Source organism: Athene noctua, chromosome 9 (genome assembly GCF_965140245.1).
Source record: "Athene noctua chromosome 9, bAthNoc1.hap1.1, whole genome shotgun sequence".
In the NCBI taxonomy this organism is placed as follows: domain Eukaryota; kingdom Metazoa; phylum Chordata; class Aves; order Strigiformes; family Strigidae; genus Athene; species Athene noctua.
This window is the reverse complement of record NC_134045.1, coordinates 15646125-15672707: the sequence shown is the minus strand read 5'-3', so window position 1 is coordinate 15672707 and position 26583 is coordinate 15646125. Positions and strand designations below refer to the sequence as shown.

General features: G+C 36.7%; 1 protein-coding gene across 6 annotated transcripts in view; it reads left to right on the top strand.

The window, feature by feature from the left end:
• The window catches only part of ANKRD27 (ankyrin repeat domain 27), a 48004-nt gene that overhangs the window by 14084 nt on the left and 7337 nt on the right, over positions 1-26583 (top strand). For 2 of the 6 annotated variants that reach the window (XM_074913108.1, XM_074913110.1), the window contains exons 5-24: positions 1155-1309; positions 1623-1682; positions 1773-1826; positions 1912-1977; positions 2053-2129; positions 2502-2623; positions 3550-3628; positions 4459-4591; positions 9674-9766; positions 10586-10713; positions 11152-11234; positions 12002-12117; positions 12918-13010; positions 13388-13585; positions 13876-13935; positions 14034-14153; positions 18175-18219; positions 23181-23303; positions 25034-25231; positions 26380-26499. In XM_074913108.1, coding sequence (XP_074769209.1) covers positions 1155-1309; positions 1623-1682; positions 1773-1826; positions 1912-1977; positions 2053-2129; positions 2502-2623; positions 3550-3628; positions 4459-4591; positions 9674-9766; positions 10586-10713; positions 11152-11234; positions 12002-12117; positions 12918-13010; positions 13388-13585; positions 13876-13935; positions 14034-14153; positions 18175-18219; positions 23181-23303; positions 25034-25231; positions 26380-26499 — 2123 coding nt within the window. Of the gene's footprint in view, positions 1-1154; positions 1310-1622; positions 1827-1911; positions 1978-2052; positions 2130-2501; positions 2624-3549; positions 3629-4458; positions 4592-9673; positions 9767-10585; positions 10714-11151; positions 11235-12001; positions 12118-12917; positions 13011-13387; positions 13586-13875; positions 13936-14033; positions 14154-18174; positions 18220-23180; positions 23304-25033; positions 25232-26379; positions 26500-26583 lie in introns of all 6 variants that reach the window. The other 4 variants (XM_074913111.1, XM_074913114.1, XM_074913113.1 and 1 more) reach the window with 4 other exon arrangements.

Below are 26583 nucleotides of genomic sequence, written 5' to 3'. Positions count from 1 at the left end.
GTAAATTTTTTTATGATCACTTAATCAGTGGTTAGAGGTTGTATAGCATAGTTATGTAGCAGCTCTTGTGGGATTGGTCTGTCTCATTAAGTTGAATGTGTTAATTTTTGTCCTAGTACTGAAAGTGCTCTTGATAAGGCTGGAACACTATTTCCAAGGCTACTGTTAAAGCTGTGAATGTAACAAGATTTCCTTGTGAATACATCTAACAATATGTGTTTACTAATGAAAAGGAACAAAAGCTTCTTAAAACATGCTTTTTCTGAAATAAAAACATCTAGTCTTCCTAAATACATAAGAATATCTGTTCAAAACAAATAATGACACAGCGAACTAATACTAGGGTAGTGAGAAAATAGTACTGTGAGGAAAGTATGAAGTTGTTCTGAAAAAAAAGTGGCATATATATAGGCTTAGGCTTAAATTCTATAAATATTAATATAAATCTAAGAAATTATTCTGATAGCGTTCCTTTTTTGGCCATTATTTAATGTAGTTGTACAGCAGTCTTTCAGAAGTGAGGTAATTTGTAATTTCAAAAGTAATTTGAAATTAATGAGATCTAAGCCTGTTATTAGTTGGCTGCTTTTGATGGCAAATGAAAGACTTGCCTAGAAAAAAAAATTTGGAAAAGCAATATGAATTTTAAGTGGGGGTTCAATTGTCTTATTCAGAAGGAAAGTGGGTTTGGTTTAATGTTTACATGAAGCAACTTTGCTCTCCCATTCAGAGAAAGTGTGTCTAAATAAAGCATAGGTTATGTAAAAATCCAAGATGGGATTTTTACAGCTTGCTTAGAGCACACTGACTTCCTGCATGGGTATTCCCTCAACAATGTAATGTGCTTTTCTGCTTTTGAGCTTGACTTGGACTCAGATTGAGTCATGTATGTGGCAATAAATTACCCAGGGTAAAAAAGCATGTGAAATCAGTTTTACCTATTCCAAGTAAATACTTGACATAAAAGACAAGAGACCCTACTCTAAATGTGATGCATGGAATTCTTTTAATTAAAAGAAATCCCTCCAGTTAAAGGTTTAGTAAGCTGAATTAATGTTTCATTGCACACCAGTTGGCAGTGTATGTGCGCACAGAAAGTACTTTACCATGCATACATATTAAACCTATGAGTTAATTCTTGGCTTTCATTTTAGGTGAATCTACAGCTTCATCAAACTCTTATTCTCTTAAAACTATTGAAGATGTTAGAGAATTCTTGGGAAGGCACTGTGAGAGATTTGATAAATGCATAGGATCTTTCTATAGAACATTTAAAGAACATGAAAGGAAAAGCCTCCGCCACTACATAGTCAGTATCTTGCTTCTTGATGTTTAACTTCCTAAATATAATTCACTGCTTTGGGGTATCTTTGTCTTACTGAGCTTTTCTGTGTCAGAGCAGTCTAGAGTTGAGGAAGGTGGGAAGGGAGAAAGTAGAACTCTTGGTTGTGAATTACCACATCTTAATGATTAGGTAAAGCAATTTTTCTAGCTAAAAATCTTACTATGGTGCATGCTTCTAAGGCAGGGAAGACTTCCTTTCTCTGCTTATTCATGCTTTGTTGCTTCAAGTCAGATTAACCTGAACCTGATTGCTTTTTTTCTTTTCTTTCCCTGCCCAGGATTCTGTCAATGCACTTTATACCAAATGTCTCCAGCATCTTTTGAGAGATTCGCACTTGGTAAACACTTATTCCACTAAATACATAGTGTTACTTAAGCAATAAATTATCTAACTTTCTCTTGCTGTTTGTATGGCTTTCCTTTTCCAGAAGATGCTTGCAAAGCAAGAAGAGCAGATGAATCTGATTAAACAAGCAGTTGAAGTAAGCATCCAAAATGAAAGAAAATAATTAGCAAGCTATTTTTAATTCTCCCTTTCATGCCTAAAGTACTGGTCTTTTTCTACAGATGTATATCCACCATGCTATTTATGATCTAGTCTTCAAATATGTGGGGACTATTGAGGCAAGTGAGGTAAGTTTGATTGGTAAAGATTAGTTACATTAATCTAATGCATTTTATAAGAACCTGTGGCTTTCTATTGATTAGGATGCTGCTTTTAACAAAATCACGAGGAGCCTTCAAGATCTGCAGCAAAAAGACATTGGAGTGAAGCCTGAGTTCAGGTGAGAGAGATTATTCTGGACTCTTTGAGGAATCACTGAGATTGTCTTAAATAGGTCTCAGGCCAGCCAAAAAGTGTCTTCCTTCAGACAGTAGTAAGTTCTTCTTATACTTCATTCCTTTGAGATGAAAAAATAAAGCTTTGCAAGTGTAGTTTTAGGGCAGTCTTTGCAATGATTACTATTTCCTTTGCTTTTATATTCTTACGCTTCCCTTTCCATCTACAACATACAGAAATGCAAGTGTCCTTGGAGTAGAGATGGAAATATTTTAATACCATTCTTCATTTCAGCTCTGAATAAGTTAAACTTGGGTTTTGAGCATCCTGCACAAGAACTCTGTATGCTGATCATTTCTTTCAAATTATTTTGTAGTTTTAATATACCGCGTGCAAAGCGAGAACTGGGTCAGTTGAACAAATGTACTTCCCCTCAACAGAAGCTACTTTGTCTGCGAAAAGTGGTACAAGTTATTATGCAATCTCCTAGCCAAAGAGGTCAGTAATTTAGTGGATTAATAACTTAATTTTAAAGTTTTTCCTTAACCAATATGCACAAAGCACTTTGGTATATAAACAGCTGGATTGAACACAATTAGTCTGGGGTCTGCCTTGCAGGTCTCTATAAACAAAGCATAATGGAGGCAAGACAGACACTTCAGCATTGCTTCTCAGGGATGAGGTGGGGTGCTTGGTTAGCTTTAGCTTACATATGTTTTAGCTAGAGCATGTGAGAAGCATGTGCTAGGAGATTTTTCTCGTGAAGAGGAATTCAAAGTGATCCATTTTAAACACTGAGGATTGCTGCTAGATCATTCTTGTCTGTTTGTCCATGCACCTTGATAATGCTGAAATCTATCCTTTTGAGATGCATTTTTTGCAAAATGCAGTGTTGGTGGGGGACAAACAAACCTTCTATATGTTCCATTCAAAGTGCTACCATGGATTATAGAAATGATTCTGTGATAGGAAAGCGTGGACGACTTAACCTGGTATTTATTTTATCTAGTCTGGAGAGAGAGAATACTTACACTGAGTAGATGGGATAGTACAGTGAACTTATGCTTTGCCTACTTCATCTCTGTCTTTCTCCAGGAAGACTCCTGGCTTATGGAAAAGTGTATCAACTTTGAGGGGTAGTTCTTTCCCTCAAGAATTTCAGAAATCTTGAGCTACTGCTCTGGCTCTTTATAGGAAGGAGGGGATGCTAGTCAAATCTTGCAGTTTGTACAGTATAAACTGTATTTGGTTTTTGACAGCCTATTTTAGAGGGAGACTGAGAACATTTGAATGGCTGCCTTGGTTAATGCATTCTCTACTAGTAGAACTGGCCTTTAGTCTTGGGTGGTGAAACTCCATTTATAGGTATTGCTCTTGATTTGAACCATGACATGACTAACATCAGATAAAAATTATTTTTTCAGTTAACATGGAAACCATGTGTGCAGATGACCTTCTCTCTGTTTTGCTGTATTTACTTGTAAAAACAGAAATCCCAAACTGGTATGTAACTATGTTTTGGCTACACAGAGCTCCATAATATCATCTTACATGTAAGAGAGAAATGTTTCTGAACATGTAGTAATAACTTAGTTATAGTGTAAGAGGGGCTGATGTAATGCAGAAAACTATTTTTAGTAAGACAAAAAGCAAAGATGTATTGCAGGTGTGATTGAATTAAGGACCTGTCAGGAATTCAAGTGCTGTGTCTTTGCTGTTTTGATTCTCTGCCTAGAAAAATGTTGTAATGGGAAGCCATCTCTTTACCACATCTACATGTCAATACAGACTTCAAAGATTGGTTGTTCCTCATCTGTGTTTGGAGTTGTGAAACCTTTATGCAGCTTCTAGATGTTTGATCCATTTAGAGTTAGATACAGAGAAGCTAGATTTGAATACTTAATGGCTTTATCTCTCCCCACTATCAGTAAAAGTATATTTAAACCTGCCTGTGCCTGAACTGAATTTTAGTGTTGGTGTATCCCATAACTAAAAAGTATTTATCCTTTAATTTGTAGTTATCACATTACACTGGTGCTTATGGTCCTTTAAACATTAATATGTTTGGAATGTGTGAATCTCCTGCTGCCGTTCTTAATCTGTCATATTCCTTATATCCAGTTAATAACTTTTTATTGAATAGTTAAGAAATAAGTAGAGTTATGATCTGTCTACAAACCAAACCATATTGCTAGCCCAACATTCTTTCTAGAAGCTTTTTCTTAATCCATGCCTGTTATCTGCCTGGATTGCCTAAAATAAGTTGCAGTATTAAGGTATGTCGTGCTAGTGTCTTATTTTTAGTGTTTCATGTCTTTAAATTTTTATTTCAGGATGGCCAACTTGAGTTACATCAAGAACTTCAGGCTTTGTACTTCAGTGAAGGATGAATTGGGATACTGTCTAACCTCCATTGAGGCTGCGATAGAATACATACGACAAGGCAATCTCTCTGACAGATCAACAGTAAGCTGCTCTTAAAGTCTGTCAAATGTGCATTTGATAGCCTTGTGGGACTGTGTACCACTGTGGGAGTAAATTCAGTCAGAGAATACAAACAGTTAACATGAATTCCTTTTTTGCACTTAATGAGTTGAGGTAACTACTGAAGCAAATGCTGAAATGATCTAAATGATTACATTGAAGTCCTAATCCCATAGCAATACTTGTTCATTGTGTATTCCTTGAGGAAGTAGTTAAATGTCAAGTCTACCTCTTCATATGGTTAGAAGAAGACGACAGCACTATTTTTAACAGCAGAGTCTTCAGTAAGTTTAGTATCTCCTGTTTGTACTCTTTCTATCATGGTTATGAAAGCGGTGCAGTACTTGAGAGTAGGCATAGCTTAAATGGATTTTTCTTTAATTTTAAACCTCAGCTATGCTAGCAGAATGGAGATTGCAGTGTAATTCAGAATTATTCAGTAAATCTTCATACTCTAAAAATTCAATGTGTTTGCAGTAGAGACTACTGTGTTGCACCAAGTTGATAGTGTGACTGGAGTGCGGGACTGTAAGGTGGTGGTTGGAGGTCAAATTTGGCTCTGAGGGTCTCTAACCTAGTGGGGGCAGGAAGCTTGTGGATGCATGAGTTAGTTCCTATTGGGCAACTAGACCTTCTGTCAGTTAGGTCAAATCTCTGCAGGCCAATCAAAAATGATATTGATGTGACTTTAGAAACTGAATAACTTTGTAGCTTATTTTGTAAAAGAATCCAGTCTTACTGTTACTGTAAAACTTTCTACTGTTGCAAAATAAGGTTTTCCTGATCTGATGTGGAAATGAAAAGGACTGAACTTGGAACTGGACTGAACTCAAATGTGTCTCAGTCTGCCCAGCTGCAAAGCACTGGAATCTAATTGCAGGGGCCAGAATAATGGCTCAGTGTGCAGGGCTTGGGATGGGACAACCTGGGGCACAATCTTAAAGAAGCAGCTCTTAAAGTAACATTTTAGCCTTTTATTTTTGGTTTTGTTCTTTTCTGGGATCTTTCCATGAACTTGTAATGCATAGGTTTGTTTTGTACACTCTGGGGCAAGGGGAAGGCACTTTCTCATTTTGTATAAAGACACTGTGGTATTTCTTGTCTGTAATGTTGTATTGAATTGTGTTTAAAAAAAAATAAATAAAAATGTTAGATTAAAAGAAAAACAACCAGCCAGACAATTTTGCTTCCTGCAGTCACTTGTATATTGATTGTTAATGATATCCAAGTGCCAATGTTGGTGGTTTGGATGGAAAACTGGAACCAAAGTAGAATTGTCTTCCACAACAATGCCAGCAAGCTGAAAAATAAAATACTGCTCTTAAATTTCTAGAATAAAGACTCTTTCCTATTAAATGCCTGGACCTATCCCTCCTTATATAGCTAAGGATAGCAGTTTTTTGACACTGGGCTTGCCCTCTAGTGATTATAACTTAAGTGCCACTGCCATTATGATACTACATTTATTTCTTTGGGAGGCTTCTGTCTTGAAAGATGAACTACATATTTGAGAAGTCTAAATGAGGGCAGTCTCATACTACTTACATTAGTGTTTACACCAATATAAGAGCAAGCAATATGTATTTCTGTCCATACCTCAGCTGGATCAGCTCCAGACCTAGAGTGCTAGCCTCTAGCTTTCTCTCTTCAGTGTGCATACAGTGAGTATGCAGCGGGAACTTCTTCCTGCTACATTGCCTTCATAGGTGTCAACAGGGCTTAAAGGCAGCACCCTGAGATGAGATGGAAAACAGCAGAACCTTGAAGACAAGGCAGTAGGTGATCCCCTGTCCTCTAGCACAGCTGAAAAGGAATGAGCTAGACCACCCTTTTCTCTAGTGTAGGGTAAGGGAGGTGATACAAGAGAAACAAACTACGTAGCAAATAGCCTCCTGACAGGAATTGAAAAAAGGGTAGTGAGGAAGTGGAGGAACATGGCAGGAACTTCTGATAGCATTGCTCTCCCTTCATGAACTTATCAGTTGAGATACTTCCTTTATTCTCTGGTAAAGGAGATCAACTTTCTGTTTAAAGCAGCAGCAGCTGTTGTGTTGGAGCCCCATGGTTTCATTTTCCAGATTGTGCTGGAAGTGGTTGTGGGATATAAATGAGCAGGAGCATTGCTGTGCCTTGGGGCTTCATTACAGCCCCTCATGTGGCTACACTTAATTTTATAGCTGGCTTCAGATGGAGCTTCTGGCAGCTGAGTAATGCTGTTGTCCAATCCCTAATGAAGCTAACCGCATAAAGAAAACTCAGCAGGGAACTAATGTACCTTGTGGGATAATGGGCATATTATCACCCTCATGTCAGTAGGAAAATTGCACTTAAGAGATACTTGCCAAATCCCTTCACCCAAGGTCATGCAAGTCTTAAAGAGACATTATGGTTGTGGGGAGGAGAGGAACATGTAACTGATAGCATGAAAAATCCCGTTTTATTTTCTGGGAGTTGTCAAACTTGTTTGATTAGAATTCCAGTTAATAAGTATTGGACCTTCACTATGTTCTTATCCACAGCTAATGTGTAGTAAGTCTCTCTAATTCAGAGGGTTGACATAAGATATAAAACAGGGAGTTAGAGCCAGCCACTAGGAAATAGCTTTTTTGTTCTTGTATGGGAAGAGCTTGAGGTGGTAATGAAGTTATCATGGAGAAAGAGCAGGTGGGAAAAGCCAGGAAACGAAGACATAAACTGAGCCTAATAAAGTGTTTGTAGGGGAGGCGGAGTGGGGATAATTTCCCCAAGTCATCAGTTGTAATCTGTGAAAGTCACCTTGGATGGGTCATTATACATATCCTCATAGGTACAAATATTTAATTTCTCTAGTACAGAGAATGGTGTTAGATAAAAAGATTGTTAGTGTTTTGATGTGTATTTTCTAGACTATAGGTCTTAAAATAACTAAGAGTCTCACTCAAAGCAATTAATTTTTTTTTCCTGAATTCCTGGAGTGCAAATGAAGCTGGTACAAGTGAATTTTGTTTCTGAAGGCCCAGACTTGCTTAATGCTTCAACTTGATTCTTCTGTCATTCTGTATTTCGTTTTCAAAGATACGTAGTTTCACCTGGGATGGACATTTTTTTAATTTATATAAGAAATAAGAATACCTCTACATAAGGATTGCTGTCTCAAGTGAGACTGAAATAATTATTCCACTTGGGTGACTCTCCTCCTGTGAAATACACTGTAGAAGGAACAGTACTAGAACTACAGTAGTTCTTGCTAGTGGTTACTCAGATTCTCTACAGTGAAAGTATAAAGCTGTCTGTGAGCATTCTTGTTAGAAATTCTGATTAGACTTCAGAAACTTGTAGCAGCAGTAAAACTTTATAATTTTTTTCTACTTAATAGCATTTCTCATTAAATATTTCTTAGGGAAGTTATTCTTGATCACACTGAAGAATCTGTCCAAGGACACTAGTGTTATATGCCTTGTAATTCTAAAAAGAAATGCTTGAGTATCTTTAGCTAAAGTACTTAGGTTTGAAAAGTTTGGTGAATATTTGTCATCTTCATGTATCTAAACACAGACAACTTACTATGAGGTACAGATGGGAACTTTTATCTCCAGATCTCAGATTCATGTTTTTAAAGACATTATTTGCTATACAACGGAGGATTTTTTTAGACAGCTTTGAGAGGCATCTGTGTTGATTTTGAAACTTGAGTGATCTGATCTCTAGAAAAATCTGAAATCTATTGTTCATGTTTAAGTGATCTTTATTTGCAGTTCACTAGTTTCTTCAACTTCATGCTGACTTACTAATATAAAGAGCTGAGTTGGACTTTTCTTACTCATTTATATCTGGTCTTTACAGACTTAATTGCAGAAGCTATAGCCTGGATCCTAGACTGTCAAAGTTTTTCTGATACAGGGGCATCTATCTTAAATGCAGTGGTCTTCAGTTTGATGGATGCTGGGAGTCCTTCTATTTCTAGGGAGATAACCATTATCCAAAAACAACATCCAAAAAAATGATACTCGCTGCCAATAATAAGCAGTAGTTGATCAGAATCAACTGTGTGCAGAGTTTCCATTTACTTTCTTAGAAGTGTTTTCTTTAGATTGTTTTATTTTGTGTGAGGTTCAATGTTGCCATTTCAAAATCTGACTCTACTTAAGAATTTTCACCTGATTTTGGAGGCATATATATATATTCTTTCATACATCCTGAGTCTATCTTCATATTGCTCAGAAAATGGGAAGTACTGATGTGGGAGTTGCACTACTTGTCTGCTTAGCTCAATCTCTAATTTTCAAGAAGTGACCACTAGGAAACACTGTATGAATGAGTCTGTTACAGAGTGATGCTTTACCTGGTACAATCGTTTATTTTCCAGCAAGTAGCAGAGAATTCAGCAGAGTCTTTGAGTCAGAGTTGGATAGGGGTCATCTTTTTTAATACCACCAGTAGACATGTCTCACACGAATTTGTCTTTTTGAGTCCGTTTATACTATCGATATTTGCAACACCCTATGGCAAGGAGTTCTACAATAAGAGAACATTTTTTTCTTCTCTCTCCTCTCTCCATTCTTCTCCAGACCTAATGTGTGATGATTTTGGTGGGCATCCCAGTTCTTATATTTTGAGGAATAGTGGATATTCATTCTTTGCATTTTTTATTTGGACTTTTTGTGATTTTTATAGACTACAATAGCACAGTCAAATCTTTTCCAGAGTGAAGAATCCTAATTTCTCCTTGTAAAAAAGCTGCATTGCACCTTTTACAATTCTTGTTGTCTTTTTAATGTCTTTTCTAATTCTGCTGTGTTCTTTTTTAGATGGTACAACTGTAGTTGTGTTAATGTTCAGTTATTTAATGGAGAATTACAGTAAAGGAATATTCTGGTGAACATCTGCTTATTATTTCTTTGAAGAGCAGGTGTCTCTTTAAGTCTCAGAATCCTAAATGTGAAACTGATTTAGGTTTTACGTGCATCTGATAATTCCTAAATGGTAAATACAGTGTTTATTATTTTTTATAGTTAATTCCACTGTTAAGGTACTTTTGCCTATAAATGAGTATATAGATAATTGATCCATAGATTTTATTTTCAGGAATCTGAGAGACTGTGTGACAAGCTGCTTTTAAGACAAAGGATGAACTTCTTGACCCAGATGTCTGCTACACCAATAGACTGCTTGTTTAAGGTTAATAACTTTTGTGGCAGAATATATATGTACTTATGTATTGCACATTTATTTCCCTTCCTTTCTGCAATTTTCTGAAATGTAATGCAGTGTTAATTACATTAGTACTGCGAAATGTGTTTTAGTAGATGCTAAGAGTGTATTTTGAGTCTTGTGCATTTCTGTGCCAAAATGTTACCAAGTTAATATAATCTTATGGATTTCAGGATGCTATATGAAGTATGGAAGAAATTAGGATGAAATGCTACCGCTATTGGTGTTGATTGGCCCATTTAATGCACAGATGTGATATTACTATCTGGTTGCCTCTCACAGCTTTTAGTGCTTGAAATTAAAAGAGTTTTCTGAAATAATTTAAACATGGTCACCTGACAGCTACTTTATATTATATGTTAATCTTATATAGTCATTCTAAAATAATTTTGCCTATACAAGGACACAAACCAGAGCTTCTAATTATATGTGTTCACAGCTTATGGCTAGAGACTTAGTAATTTTATAGAAATGTTTTTGCACAGAGGGAGCACAATTTCGTGACTGAGTCTAAAGAGGACAATAGGAATTGTTTTAATTTTTTATAGAAAGTGAAGTAAGCCAAGAACAGATTCTTTTTAATAGTGAATGCCCATTAGGGGGTTTTGCGCTGTGACATTGTTCATTTCTGCTTTCTAATGCTTGAATACATGTCTTTTATAATCGCTTCCTTTTGTTTTGCGCTTCAGTAAATTACTGTGTTTTTTCTGATTATTTTTTTTTTTCTTAGGAGGAGGCCTTTTATATTGGTTCCTCATCTTCTTTTTTTCTCTTGGCTTTTTGTAGCATATTGCTTCAGGTAATCAGGAGGAAGTGGAGCGATTACTAAGTCAAGGTGACAGTGATAAGGACACTGTACAGAAAATGTGTCATCCACTCTGTTACTGTGACAAGTGTGAGAGGCTAGTTTCTGGGTAAGCACTTTTAATCTCCACAAATACAGAAAAAGCTATGTGAAAGTCTTCATCTGAGATTTACTTTAGAAAGTATGCTGCTTTGGGTTGTAGAGGAAGTTGGTAGTACTTCAGGATGTAATAAAGAGTGTATGTTTGTATGGTTTGAAAAAGCAGAGTACTGAATGTCATGGAACCAGCCAATTTTGTGATGTAGGTTGTCCTTTGGTAAACGTGGTGTGAAATATTTCTTCTCTTGAACCTAACTTACACGTCTTGGACAAAACCACATCTCTTAACAAAATGTAAATCTCTTTATAGAAAAATTTGTCAATGTGAAAGGATAAGGGATAAAAAGTTCCAAAATCAATTTTTTGTCAGCCTTGGCAAATTTTTCTTTCTCTCCTTACCACTGGTGCATAGGTAACTGAGCTGCTTTTAAACCATTATGTTTTAAAGGAAACTGAACGATCCTTCTATTATCACTCCATTTTCCCGAGATGATCGGGGATATACACCACTTCATATAGCTGCTATTTGTGGTGAGTATTTTTGGTTTTCCTTACTAGTTTTTCCCACTCCTTATGATCCTTACCTTTATGTTAACATGTTTTCCAACTTTGCATTAAAGAGTGAATTTTGCATTAAATGGTTTTCTGCTTATTTGCTGTGGAAGCTGGTATCTTGGCACAGATTGAAGATATTGTATATTGTTTTAAGATGAGTTTCTAATGGCTAAGTTTTTGTTTGTTTGTTTGTTTCACTGTTTATTTTGCCTTAGTGGTTACCACAGTAGTTCTTTCTTCAGCTGTGAAAAAAGTAAAAACGTGTCATCAGAAACCAGTCTTGTTTTAAAGAACTGTCTGATTGAGAAATTAATCTTTTCTCTGTCCTGCAGCTGGCTATAAATGATAGATTTGGACCATCTCCTGTCTTTTAATGTTCATTATGCCATTGATCTATGAGAAGAGGCATTAATTTTCTTAGTTTTTTAAAATAATCTCTTTTTATTATTATCTTGAATCCCAAGGAGAGTGCTTTGTGTGACATGGCATTTTTGTCTCTTATTTTCTTACTCATAAGATACAAGCACAGCTTGCTTTTAGCTGGAGGTTCTTTTATTGAGCTTTGACCTTGAGTAATCTGCAACAAAACACCAAATACCAAGGAAGTGAATATACAGTATATGGGAACATAGTATTCAGGAATGCCGGGTGTCTTAGTTTATAGCTCGTGTTTGAATTTGAAAAATAGAAATGTTTTTCTGAAAAGTTTACTTCTTTCTTTTAATGTCTGCATATTTTTCAAGGGCAAACATCATTAGTGGATTTACTAGTAGCCAAAGGAGCCATTGTCAATGCTACAGATTACCATGGTTCAACTCCACTTCACCTTGCCTGTCAGAAGGGATATCAAAATGTTACAGTAAGCACCAAAAGGCTTAATTAGAAATAAAAAGAAATACTTAACCTAAATAGTAAATATATGTCTCGTACTAAGCTGTTCTACTGTTACTGTCATTTAGGTCTTCTGAGAAGCTTTTACCAGAACTGTGTACGCTGTCAGAATTGAGGATCTTTTATCATTGCAGTTTGCATGATATTTTATTTTTTCGTATATTGCAAAGTTTTCAGCCATTTGTAATAACCAAGCAGTTGACAGCTATGCATGCCTGAGAATTCATCCATTTTATTAATACAAATCTCTAATACATAGTACAAATGGAGAGCCTCTTAACATCTCTGTTCTTCTTTAAGACAGAAGAACCATTGCAGTCACTGGAATGAATTAAATGACTTCATATTGTGTTTAGGATAGACAGTGTAACTACATTTATTATTGTGTACTTGAATTTTATATATGTGAGATTCCTCAGTTAGCATTGTTGAAATTAAGCTGTGTCTTCACTTACATAGGCTCTTAAAATACAGGATAGATTAACATGTATATGTATTGCAGTGTTTGCTGCAGTAGATGATTCATTTTTTCAATGACAACTCTGAATACGTAAGAAGCAGCTTTTATTTTTTTCTTAGGGTAGGGCAAAACCAGGACTGTAATGCCAAGAGGGTAGTGTCTGAAACAGGAGAGGGTAGGGTCTGGCATAGCTAGTTTTTCATGAAGTGCTTCATCATGCTAGAAACCTAAAGGAACCTACAGAGTAACAATTGTTTTTTCATTAATTTTTTAGTTACTTAAATGTCTACTTTTATTTTTCTTTTAAGCTTCTCTTATTGCACTATAAGGCAAGTACTGATGTTCAGGACAATAATGGAAATACTCCACTTCATTTAGCCTGCACTTATGGTCATGAGGATGTAAGTAATTGTTTTGTAACAAACTAAATGGACATTCTAATGGAATGGAATTAAACTGTGATGTGAATTTGCACTAAACATACATATTTTTAAAAGTAAATAAAAAAAGGATTTGGAGGCTAACTATTTCATGCTGTAAATTAGGAGTTTATTAAGTAGTTCATAGAAAATTTTATTATACATTCACATTAAAGATAGTGGTATTGTGCAGATTTAGTTATTTAACTCTTTGTTTAATGACACTGAATCGTAAAAGCCTGCCCTTTAGGCAGTGGATTGTATGAGCAGCAATGAAAAAAACCTTTTTAGGATTGCACATGTTATATGAATTGAAAAACAATACTATAATTTATTGATAGCTTTCCTTTTCTTTCCAGTGCGTCAAAGCTTTAGTCTACTATGATGTGCATTCCTGTAGACTGGATATTGGTAATGAAAAGGGAGATACTCCTCTCCATATAGCTGCTCGTTGGGGCTATCAAGGGATCATAGAAGTGCTTTTGCAAAACGGGGCAAATCCAGAAATTCAAAACAGGATGAAAGAGACTTCCCTACAGTGTGCATTAAATTCCAAGGTATTCCTCTTTATCTTCTAGCCTGATTTCTTTCTGATGCAATTCCATGGAGGTGTAGATGCTTAAAGTTAAAATGTATGTTTCACTTTAAGGAAGAAGAAGGGTCACATTTTAAATCTAATAGTGTGAATACAGTCTGTGGTATAGAACATAAATTTGTAAATGGGTACTTTTAATCTGCTCAGTCAGTCTGTTATTACTATTAGGTTGCCAGCTAATTTGAATTTCATTCAGTAGATTTCTCTTTAAGTAGAGTTACATTGGTTCTCTTTATTAATATTTTTATGCAGATTTTGTCATTGATGGAATTAAACTATGTAACGTTTGAAAGAGGACAGAGTGCTTCTGAGGTAACAACCAGTGCAAGTTGCTAAACTTTTTTTTGCCTATGTTTAACCTGCTTAATCTGATATGTATCTGGTTTGGGTTTTTTTTTGACAACTTTAAGTCACCGCTTAGGTCTCCTCAGCGTTCAACAGAAACCTTTAGCAGAGGATCATCTGTCTCAAGCCTGTCATCAACATCAACTGATATAAGGCCAGAAGAAGTAAAAAGTAGTTATAAAGAGGTACGTCTGAGGTATAAATTTTGACAATAAGCAAAGTGAAGGAAGCTAGAAGAGTGATAATTTGCAACACTTGCTTCTTCAGTAATAGCCTTCTGCCTGGTTTGGAAAATTGTATGCTGCTATCCTCAGGTGCTTGTCATCTCAGTATCTAAACACTTATTTTTGTGTGGTATCAGTGTCTCTGCTGTTTATTTTTGGGGAAAAATTGGAAGCATATTTGGAGCAGTTGTTTGGATTTACTGCAGTTAACTACACAATTTGAGAATTTGTTGAGATGTACAAAATTGTAATGGCAGTCAGTGCCCCAAGGACCTTGCTGTCCTGTCCAGGAATTACATGCTGTTGTTAGCTTACAAAATCTGTCAGGAAAAAGAGACTAGTACAGGCATACTGCCAAACAATCTAACAAACGCGAATGTTAAGACAAGCTTTCAGAATAGGCATAGGAAATTAATTTTGTAACATGTGAAGAAGTACACATGGTATACTAAGTATTTTGCACATACGCATTTGCTGATTTTGCTCTGTCTGCACTAACCAAGATGCCATCCTCTGAATTTTTTCGTGTGGGACCTTGGATCCATACTTTCCATTTATCCCCTCCCAGACTGTCACATTACCACTCCTGATGCTTCTCTCTTTTATTTTTTGCAGTCCTCCTGTTCCACTGTTCCATTTTTTTTTCTAAATTGACCTCCTCAGTATTTTTGTTTCTCTCTGTATCACCTCCACCTTCAAATTCTTCCTTTTCCTGCTATTAAACTCTTGGCAAAAGTGTGTTCTCTAAAAATGTTTAATAGACTCAAAGATATAAGGTTTGACTGGACAGTATTACTTCAGACTTCATTATCAGTTACTCAGAGCCTTAATATGGGAGTGTACTTCCCTGTTTGTACAGAGTCAAGCACTCTAAATAAAGTCTAATGTATATAAAAGATCATCTCACAGATTGAGGATTTATTTTTCCTTAAAGGAACAAATTTATTATGCCCAAGAGCTAAGACTGTAGTTCAAAGAAGGGAAAAAGATTACAAGTGGCTTACATCTTAGATTCTTGGGGTTGATGACCTCCTGTAATCCAGCTTTAGTTCATTTCTGTCTGCCGAGTTTCACATGGGCTCACTGCTCTTATTCTTACTAAGCAAAGAGGCAAGGGCCTAATCCTGAATGAGCTCCATGAAGCGAATGCCACTGGAAGCTGATAAGGTCAGTTTTCCAGACTTCAAGGCTTAGACCATGCATTAAGGGGATGCAGTTAGAACTTTATTAATCAATACTGCTGGTCAGTTAAACTCTTCACTTAAATGAGCCGGTCACGGTGTATGTCTCGTATGTGGCTTGTTTACAATTTAGAAAAGAGAGAGGAAAAGAGCCAGGCATGTAAATTTGGAACTTCCTCTGTTGGAACTAGTAACTCCTTGCACAGTTCATCAACAGAGAAACTAAGCATGCGAGTGAATTGCAGTAGATTTGTTTAATCTATTTTTACATTTAAAGGAAAGTACTTCCATGGAGGAGTGAGAAGGCAAACTGGAAAGATGGGGAAATGCATGTAGCAGACATCTTGCCCTAGGTACTCCCAATAAATTATCTATAAGCTGCATAACAGATGTTTCTTCACTGCTAGGGCCTGAGGCAGTTTTTAGAACCGTAAGGAAGTTGTTATTTTTGGAAAGAAATTATCTCAGTTTACGGGTCACTTGCTATTACTGTATTATCTTGTATGTGATAAGACTGGCTCCTGAACATCATCTGTTTTCCCTCCTTAGTCAGTGGAGAGAAATCAGTGCCTCCAGAGAGGAATTAATCTCAGAGATGCTTAGTTTGACCTGAGTTGCACAAGTGTCATTTGTTGACCACATTCTGTTCTGTAGTTCCCAGAGAGTGGCTTTAAATGACTGGCTGTACTGGGTCTGGTGGAGCTGGAACTGGTTTTCCCCTACAGCAGCCCTCACGGTGCTGTGGTTTATGCTGGGAGCTGGCAGGGTGTTGACAGCACCCTGGTGTGGTGGCTCCTGCTGAGAGGTGCTTACACAGCACCACGGCTCTTCCCACATTTCCCCCCCATCCAGTGGGACGGGGTGGGCAAGATGATGGGAGGGGACACAGCCAGGACAGCTGACCCCAGCTGCCCAAAGGGATATTCCAGACCATGTGACATCTGCCCAGTATAAAGCTGAGAGAAAGGAGGAAGGGGGGTGGGGGGTGGGGTGTCACCCTTGGTCCTCCAAGGCAGCCACTAGGCTTATCGGAGCCCTGCTTCCTGAGGCCCAACATTGTCTTTTGATGGGAAGTAGGGAATAAATCTATTTTCTTTTTGCTTCCGCGTGCAGACTTTTGCTTTGCATACATTAAAACTGCTTTTGTTTTACCCACAAGGGTTGGGTTTCTTCCTATCTTATTTTCTTTACCCCTTTTTGCCCTATTGAGAAAAAACAAGGGGGGGTGGCGGAGTGATAGAGTGACTTGGTGAGTACCTGGCATTTAGCCAAGGTCAAACCACCACACTGGCTTAGATTTAGACACTAACTTTTAGACTTTCAAAGTTAGGAAAGCTTGAGTGCCTAGTGTGTGACTTAGAGGAGCTTCACCTTGTATTAGAAATCTAGTAGTAAAATGAAACTTAGCGGCTTTCCTAAAAAGACATAAAAATGAAGAGATTTAATCTATCATCTGATCTGTAGATGCATCTTGTTCTTCTCCTAAAATCCTGAAGAAAGAGATCATACGAGTAAAATACAACTTCCTTTTAGTCTCATTCTTCCTTGTTTGCTTTACCAAACACTGCTGTCACAGTCAGCAAGGTAGTAATTTCTAGATAAAGACTGAAATGTGACTGTAGCTGTTACTCCATGACATCTTCAACTTGCAAGATGTTTCTTAATACTGAAACAACTTTGTTTACACAGCAGCACAGTGCAAGTATTATTCGCTATAATGCTGAAACAGACTTTCACAAAGCTTATTAAGTGATGCTTCAACAGTCTGCAGAGGCTGGACAAGTTGCCTATTGATAGTACTAGTGGACTCTCCCTGCCCTTTTACTGGCACCTATCCCATTTTCATCAGTTTAGATCTCAGCTCCTTCAGGTGAGAATAGAAGCAGAGGAGAAGCGGGGAGAAAACAACATCTCATTCTCCTGCTTTTACAAGCAATCGGAGGGATCAGGGGAGTGGCATCAGTGCACTGCAGAGCACCTTCCATCTCTTCTTCCCCTCACTTGCCTCTTTACCCCCTGCAGAGCTCATAAACAGGAGAATACCCACACTGAGCAGCTGTGCTCAGGCATTAGCTGGCCTGAGCATAAATGTACTTTATTGGTCTAGTGCTGGACCCCAGGAATAACTTTGAGTTGAAGAGACCTGGCTTTTGCTATTGTGTACCCTTTGATATTTATAGATTTTCAGATTTTAAGTAAGAAAACAAATTGCATACTTGCAATCAAGTTAGATTTGTAAATGTTTGGGTTTTAACATAAGAATAAACCAGTAATCTGCAGATGTGAACAATTGGAAAACATCTTTTTCATCTTAAACTGTTGTTTCTCAAATAGCAAAATAAAACCTGCCACCCTTTGTGCTTCTGGTAGCATATAGTATCAGTATCTCAGCAAGAGTCCAAACAGGACTACTGTTTATCAGGGTAGAAATTTGTCTTGAGTAGGGATTTTTAGAGTTAGGCTCACAACAGGAATGCTTGGTCAGCCGCTGCTGAAGCAGCATAACAATGTATATCAGTTTACATGGCTTTGTTAGTGTGTAGGCTACATGTCCTCTATTTAGGTAAGTACTGTTTATCTTTAACTAAGCAAGTCAGATATCATCAAATGGCCACAGGCCTTGCACAGCTTTTGTAATTCATAAAGGAAGAAGTTTTTTCCTTTAAAACTTTATCAACATTTATGCACTAGCAGTAATCCTACCACGTGAGTTTAGAGGGTTAGTAAAGGATGCAGGATTTTCTGTGTACAGCTTAATACCAATGCTAAAAAAGCAAATAAATTGTTTTCTTCATACATAGGTGGAAAAACTCCTGAGAGCAGTTGCTGATGGAGATCTGGAAATGGTGAGTGTTAGCATGGCTGTTGAATATTATTGAATTTCAATTTACCTCATTCAGATTGAGGAAGCAATTTGTAAATAGTACTAAGTGAAGAATGCTTTGGGTAATACCTTTCTTAAGCAACAATTAATCAAATTAAATTAATTTTCTACAAAGAACATTCATTCCATGTCCCCAAATTATTTTGCCTACAGTGCTTTAAGGCCCATTATTTTGACACTTCCATGACTTCTTGCACTGAAGAAATTACTTTAAATGGAAAAATTCCTTTGTGAAGGCCTGTCATTTAAAAATGTATGCATAGTCACCTCTAGGAGATGCAAAGAACTTGTGAAGAACAACATTCAGCCCAGGCATTAAAAAGAAATATTGTGGGAAAGCGCAGTTTATTTGCTTGCAGGTGCTCAGGCTGCTGTTGTTAGATGGGGAGCATGGTGCATTGCAGAACTGTAAAATGATACATATACTGAGGTCACAGTATCGGACTGAATATGCAGTTAGCACAAAACAACAAAAAAAAGGCAAAATAGATGAGTTTTCAGGTAAACATGATTTTTGACAGCAAATCCAACAGAAAGTGTTACTGTTCCCAGTTGCTTGTTCCTGTGTCACGGAAGTACATTGCATCTTTCCCCATAGGTGCTTTGATGCACATGCTCCAGTGGCAATGCTGTGCACAGTTCTGGAAACAGAATGGTGGGATTTACAGTTGGTGTTTTTTTGACTTAGGAGACATTCCAGTAATACAGTGTTTTTAAATCCACAAATGCTTTCTGATGCCTCAATTACCAGGTTCTCTAATGCTTGAGTATTGTCTACTCTTTATTGTGTGTTTACTGCATGTAATAATTGTGCATAGGTACTATAAATTAAAAATGGGCTCTTGTTTTTTTTGTTGTGATGTATTTTTATTAATATTTCATCCAGAGGGGAAATTTAAGTGACACCAGTCAGTACAGAGAAGTTATATCAGGGGCATACAACTTTACTGTAGTTTGGATTTCACTTCAGATAGGTAACTGATGACTGTAATAATACCAGTTTCAGAGTTGTTGTTCTGTAATTAGTGATACTTACCACCTGTCTTGACATATTTTTTAGTTACTGTTCCACTTGATTCCTGAAAATTTGAACAATAAGGTGCTTCTAATGTCAGTCTACTGAAAAATTGTAGATGACATGGAAATCTAAATTAGAAGTTTTGTCTCTGGAAAGATGTATAAGGCTGTACACTTCTTAATTGTTTTCTAGTGCACAGAAAAAAATAATGAACCCATGTGAGAATGCAGAGTTTCTCTGCTGGATATATGTTTTGAAAAATTTCTTAAGATGATCTGTACCAGGAGTTACAGATGCTAACGAAGCATCACACAGTCATAGTAAAACAGATAATCTGCGTCACAAAATACATACCATGTGAATATTGATTCTCTCATGTTTTATTCCAGTTAGATGATAGAAACAAATTTATCAACTTTCAGTCGTTAAGTAAATATAATTATTCTAGTTTACATGTACCTTAATCTTAGTAATTATTTCTAGGTCAGCCTTTAAATCATTTCAAGAAGCAGCAGTACATACAATGATAATACTTAGCATCTTTCTGGCAAGTAGTAAACATGAATGTATTACAATTAACTTTTCACAGACTTTGCGACAATAAACTGCATCATGAAAATATCTAAAGAAAATTAAATAGCACTATGATTTTTTTTGAAAAATTAGTTTCTAGTAATGCTCAACAGATAGCAGCAATGGAAAGCATATAGAAATCTGATCTATATATTCAGATGACAGAATCACCTTATTTTTTGTGCCTTTACTTTCCACGTTACTCAAGTTCATGTAAAACTTCATTCTAAGAGAATTGTCCAGTTGGATGGCAAAGGTTACAGCTTGTGTCTCTATTAAAAACCCACAGTTATTTAAAAAGTCTTATCTTATTCTGACAGCTTGAGGTCTGTCTCCATAGGAACATTAGTGCTGTTGTGGGTTTCCCCTGTGACAGCCAATTGAGCTTTGCAAGAGGAGGCATTTAAAAAACCTGCTATGAAACTGGAAGATTTTTTTTTTTTTAAATATTATACTGTGATTGTTCAGGAAGCCAGAAAACAACCTTTGTCATCATTGTAGCACCTGCAAACTTCAAGTGCTTTAGATTGGAGATAATCATGTTAATCAGTGACATTTTAGTTGACTCAATGGCAACTAATTCAACATTTTGAAAATAAAATTTAGCCCACTTTTCTAAATTTTCTGTGTCTGTACTAAAAAAGAAATATTTTGAGACAGTATGGAGGGAATATCTGTATAGAAAGGATTAAGCTTTATTCCCAAAATATGTTTCAGTTATGCAGCAGCTTTTTTTTGAGTGGTTTGCAAACTGTACTTTTTACATGTTAAGTGGTTGCTGAATTGCTAGAAAGTTATTCTAGCTCCATTATTGGTGAAGACTGTCAAGAGTTGTCTTAGTCCATTGTATATTGCTTTGAACAAAGCCTTTGTATGGCTCTAAGGCAGTAAAATAGGCTATAGAAGTAGTCAATACTGCTTAACATCAAGTGTTGGTCTTTCATTCTTAGTGATTGGATTTGGTGTTCAGGTGTATGGTGTGGCTCCTTAGTGATGGATGAACCATTCAGCTTTCAACAAAGATACTTAGATTTAAAAGCCAAGAAAATAAAAAACCCCCACCTTTTATTATTAGAGTGGAATAACACAAGAACAGACCTGGGACATTACAGAACCTCTTCTGTTAAAAGTATTTCAGAAGAGATTGGTCAAACGGTATTAAGGAAGAATTGACATTGTCTGAGTGTAGAATACTGGTTTAGGCACTCTTCTGAAATTCCTTCCACCCAGCCAGTTTTGACTATTCTGATGCAATGGATATGTGCAAATCCACCATAAAAAAAGCAAATCTCATGTACAAAATAAGTCTTGTGGGCCAGCTAAAAGTTTGGCATACAGTGCCCCTGGAGTGCTCTGCTAAATATTCCAGGAAATGTGTTACTCTGCAGTGTAAAGATTTTAGATGACAAGTTAGCTGGCAAAGGGAGATGATGGACAATTTGCTGAGATAGTTCAGGGTGTGCCTGCTGAAAAGTAAGTTTAATCTTTTGACCAAAAACCCTTTAAACAAACAAACAAAAAAAGCTATTCCACTGTAATTATAGAGATACGCACAGGAGTAGCATGCTCAGATTTTTGGTGAGACACTGTTATTAGTGTGTTCGGAGCTGCCTATTTGGATAATGAGAGCAGCAGTATTGAATTGTGATAGAAGAAGGTGTCAGTTGTGAGAGTCATGGTCAGTCTGCAGGGAACGAGGGAAGTGACAGTAATATTTTAGACATGTGGCCTTCCGTAAACAGACAAACTCAAGAGATTTCTTTTTACTCCAGAGAACAATGTGGAATTTGCATGGAAAGTAATATTCCCTGTGAAAAACATGCATTTTCTGTCTCAATTATGTTATTATTCAGAATCAGGTATAAGGCCCTTACTAGTTGTTTTAGGATTTATTCTAGCTGCATCTGTTTAATTGGATAGATTATTAAGGTGTGTTTAGTTTCCCAGAGCTACCTTAATGGTAAGAAGCAGAACTTGCTGACAAGTGTGAGAGTAAATACAGTGGAAGGAACCTTTTAAGAAATTCTTTTCTCCCCATTCTCTTCTTAGCTAGCACCTGTAGAGCTCTTGGATTGATCCAGTTCTGTGGCATTAGACCCAACCCACAAAGCCAGCAAAGATACTTCTGTCTCAGCAAAAAGTGGTTCCTCTGTTTTGTTCCATGCCACTGTTCAGTGGGAGACAAAGGGCTAATCTTTCTTCATGGTAATAAGACAATGATACTTCTTTAGACAAGTCTCTTAAAAGTTGCTAAAAAGAAAAGAGTAAAAGGAAAACCCTTCACAAGATGACATGTATTACAGCCTCATACCCACTATGTAATCCTGTAATTTGCTGTGTCTGGGAACTTCCCAGAAGATCTGCAGGAGCTCTGGGAGATCTAGCCTCCACACACAAGCACCCTGATCTTCCTTCTGTCTTGGTTTTTGAGTGCCATGATGTTAGCAATTTTCATGCACCTGGAAGAAGGGGACTGTTAATGTACTGTCTGTTGTGTTATGAGACCAATTTAATTCCCACTTCTGTCTTGAGTTTCTGAAAGACCTGTCTCACTGAGTGTAATACAAACTCAGAATGGTAACAGTAGATAGATGTCAGGCTTAACATTGCCAGATGGTGTAGTAATGGAGACTTCATACAGCCCCTGCTAATTCTAAGATGTCTTTAGTTTACAGTGGATTAATGAATTTCAAGGTAAAAGTGTGTAATTTAAACAGCCTTTCTTTGCTACATAGAATTCAATGTAAAATTAACATGCAGTAAATATCACTGTTTGCAAATCACACATGAATGTTCTGAGTCCTAAGACTGTCTTCATTGAAGGGCCTCTCTCTCCCTCAAAAATGAGGTACTGCACATTGAGGAAAAAGGGCAACTGTCAAGCTCCTGGGAAGTGACAGACCTAAGAAAAGTCAGTGCCCCTGCAAAATTTTGAATACCAGTTAAATGTTATCATCCTTGTCACTTCTTATGTTCGCTAAGGCAAAAGATGAAACAAAATTTGCATTGATATGTGCTGGCACAGATCATCTGAGCTGAAAGGATTTGGAGGGTTTGGAATAAGTGAACACTGAAATCTTGATTAGGCAGCAGGAAGTCATTTATAATTTACTTCACTGCTATGCTTGGTGAAATTTCTAGATGCTTTGTCAACAATAACATTTGATTTTTTTAATTTGGCCTCTGGGCAGCTGATGCCAGGAGGTAGCTGTATGGTCTCCCTGAGATATTCACAACTGTATGTTTGTGAAATCTTACTTGTCTACATATGCAAATTTATTAGAACATGGAAACTTTGGACTCTGTAAAGGAGGACTTGCTTTCTATGCTAGGTACGGTATCTCTTGGAATGGATGGAAGAAGACTTAGAAGATGAGGATGACACAGCCAGTACATCAAAACCAGAATTCTGCCATCCGTTATGCCAGTGCTCAAAATGTGGGCCAGCACAAAAGGTTGGAATATTAATTCCGTAAAAAGAATAATTTATATTCTTGTAATGTGACTTTTAGTCCTAGGGAAGTAGCATTCATATTTCCCAACACCTCTGTATTTTTGTCTAAAAAGCAGTTGAATATATGCAGATCTTAACAGAGTTCACCTGGTGTTATCAAATTGTTCTCTTCTTAATTGAACTGTAGAAAAATTTGGACACAGGAACAGTGTTCAAAGATTTGCCTAACATCTAATGGAGTGAAAAAACTTTGCAGTTTGCTTTTAGAGGATGTGGACTGCTGTCATTAAGGTTTGGACAACTTTGAATAAAGGGGAAAAAATCTTTAAGCTTCAGTTTGTCCTGGTTCTCTTTTGTAGTTTATGTTGCTAACTGTCACAGAGTATCAGTGATTAAATGACAACATCTACTTATCTGTTAGTAATCAGGTTAGCAAGGAATACCTGCTAATCCTATAATCAATATAATGCTGATAAAGTCTTTTTAATTGCATGATATCTTTCATACAAGCTATATCTAAAACCTCTTCAGAGATAAAATACAATTGCAAAGACTTCCTTTTCAATTGGAAAGACTTCCTCTCCCCTTATTTATCACGACTGTAGAGGAGAGTCAGGCTTTACAATAGACTTTTAAAAATGTAAATAAAGAATGATCCCAGCTTTTTGGAAATAGAAAACCAATTACTTGCCTTTCAGGAAGAGCATGTATTACTATGTCTGAATGTATATGTAACTGGATAAGTCATTGCAAAACAAAACAAAGTATTTCAATGTATTGTTTACTTTGAGGTAACAGTATCCGTATCACTTAACTGAGAAAATGTAAAATAGCTTAACTTCTTCTAAATTCATTTTCTGCAGGCTAAGAGTATGCTAGTTGTTCTAAAATGCTTCACATTCAGACCACGTTCTATTCTCTGGTAATGTGTGTCCATGTACCCTCAGTACAGAGATCGTGTGCTAAAGATGCCAGAGCCTGAAATGTAAAGTTTATTTTGTTGATAACAGGGGAAGGAATGGCATTTGTGGTGGAATTTGCTTGCCTACTGAATGAAAAGTAGAAGGAACTTTTTAACTAGTCTTAACCACTGTGTTAGGTAGGCACATTAGGTAGGCATGATGAAAGATTGTCTACCACTGTAAATGTTAGGCACCTTCACAGTTTGTGAGAGGAGTAAAAAAGGATGTTCTGTACTGTACTGCTGTGTAAGCTGTCTTACAGGGAGTTTCCTTATTTTGACTCCACATGGGAGTCAGTTCTCTGCGCCAGTGTTACTTCCACATGAATAAAATTAATTTTAGTTTTTATCTTTACTACCTGGAGCTTCATATAGCAATAAAAGAGGTATGTAGTGTCTATCTCCAAGAGCATAAATGTCTGTATAAATGAAAGTAACTCATAATATTAACACTTACTCTCCATATGTATGAGCATCCTAACAGCTATATCATCTCAACATGTGCTGCTTTAGCCTCTTTTTAATACCATGAATACTTTGTCTGGAATTTCTCTATATGAAGCTCCCATGGTGGAAGAAAAGTATTGTTCTGTTGAAAAATACTACCAAGCTGCTCTGGTTTATGAACTCTTTCTCTGAAGGTCTCAAATCAGGCTTTGTAGCAGAAGTTCTTGTAATGTCCATATACTTAGCAGGTATTTGTCTGCATTCTTGTCAACAGAAAGTAGCATGACTAATTCTATAGTTTTGTTGTGTATTTTCTTCAACAGAAATTTGCAAGGATCTCTGCTAATGGACTTGGAGTAAATGTTTCAAACCAAGATGGTTTTACACCATTGCATATGGCTGCACTGCATGGACACTCTGAGCTTGTCTCTCTCTTGTTGCAACATGGAGCCAGTATCAGTGCCAAGAATGTAAAACATGCAGTTCCTCTTCATCTAGCCTGCCAGAAAGGTCACTTCCAGGTAACTGAGCCTCTTCATAAATGCAAGCTATTTAACACTTAACCACCAACAAAAAGCTGTTTTGTGAAATTATCAATAAATTATCAACAAGACTAAACCAGTAACAGTGAAAATTAGTTAGGTGACTCTTTTTTTCTTTCAGTCTCTAAATTCTCCAGATGAAAAGGGGATCTTTCAACTGAAACAGTTTCAGTAGGCACCTTTTCCTTTTTAAATGACCTGAAATAATGGTTTAATGAAAGTGCTGCACATATCTACTGTCATACATCGAACACTTTAAAAATAACTTGTGCAGTTGAATGTTCCTATGTATTTTCTCTCTGTACCTTCTGTTCAAGGAGGTTGTGTGTACATCTGTTGATGCAGTGGACTTGGTATCTTCAACAGGCAGAATATTAAATATTTACATTTAAGTAGATTGTGAGCCAAGTGGAGCTCTGAGGGTAGCAGATAACCTCATTCCTCACTGCAAGTCAGGGAAGCATAAGCAGGGAAGGAGAAGCATGAGCTAGTGATGGGAGGGTGTTAATACAGGAAGGAGAGTAAATGAGAGAGGAAAAACAACAATCATGAAAAAGCAGGTGCAGAAACGCAAATGGGAATATGCAGAAAAGTGGAAAACTAGAGTTTTAAGAATAAGGAGCTGAGGACTGCAAGAGGAAAAAAAATTTGAGAGAATTGTGAAGATGGTGGGGAGACAAAGCACTAGGGAAGCAAGAAGAAAACTAGAATACAGCTCAAACTTGTAGCTTAATGAAGGTTAGTTCATGTGGCATGTACAATGAGTTTGGAAAGGGTGAAAGGATACTGTTGCTGTGATGGTTTGGTTTGGATGTTTTGTTAAGTTGCCGATGATGTGTTTTTCACATACCTCAAGTTTTATTTTCTGTCCTTTCTTTCAGTTGCCTAAGTTTTTTTTAAAGAAGTGTGTGGTAAAATATGAAAATTAGTGTGATAGGAAGAGATACTTGTGGTTATCATCTGTTTGGCAAAGATAAGACTTGTTTTCTTCATCCTTTTTTCTTCCATCTCTTTTTCATTCTAGATTTAAAAAAAAATGGATTTTTTAAAAAAAGGAGGGGGGCTTTCACTGCATGATTATGGTTAGCTGGTATCATAAATTAAAAAATTGTTACTTTTTTCAATAGGTGGTAAAGTGTCTGATGGATTACAATGCTAAACAAAATAAAAAGGATATATATGGAAATACTCCTTTAATTTATGCATGCTTGAATGGTCAGTATGAGACTACTGCCTTGTTGTTACAGGTAGGATCACTGAAAACAGAATGTTCAGATTAGCATTTCTTACATGATATATGTACTTATCCAGTACTTGGGATCCGTATTTTT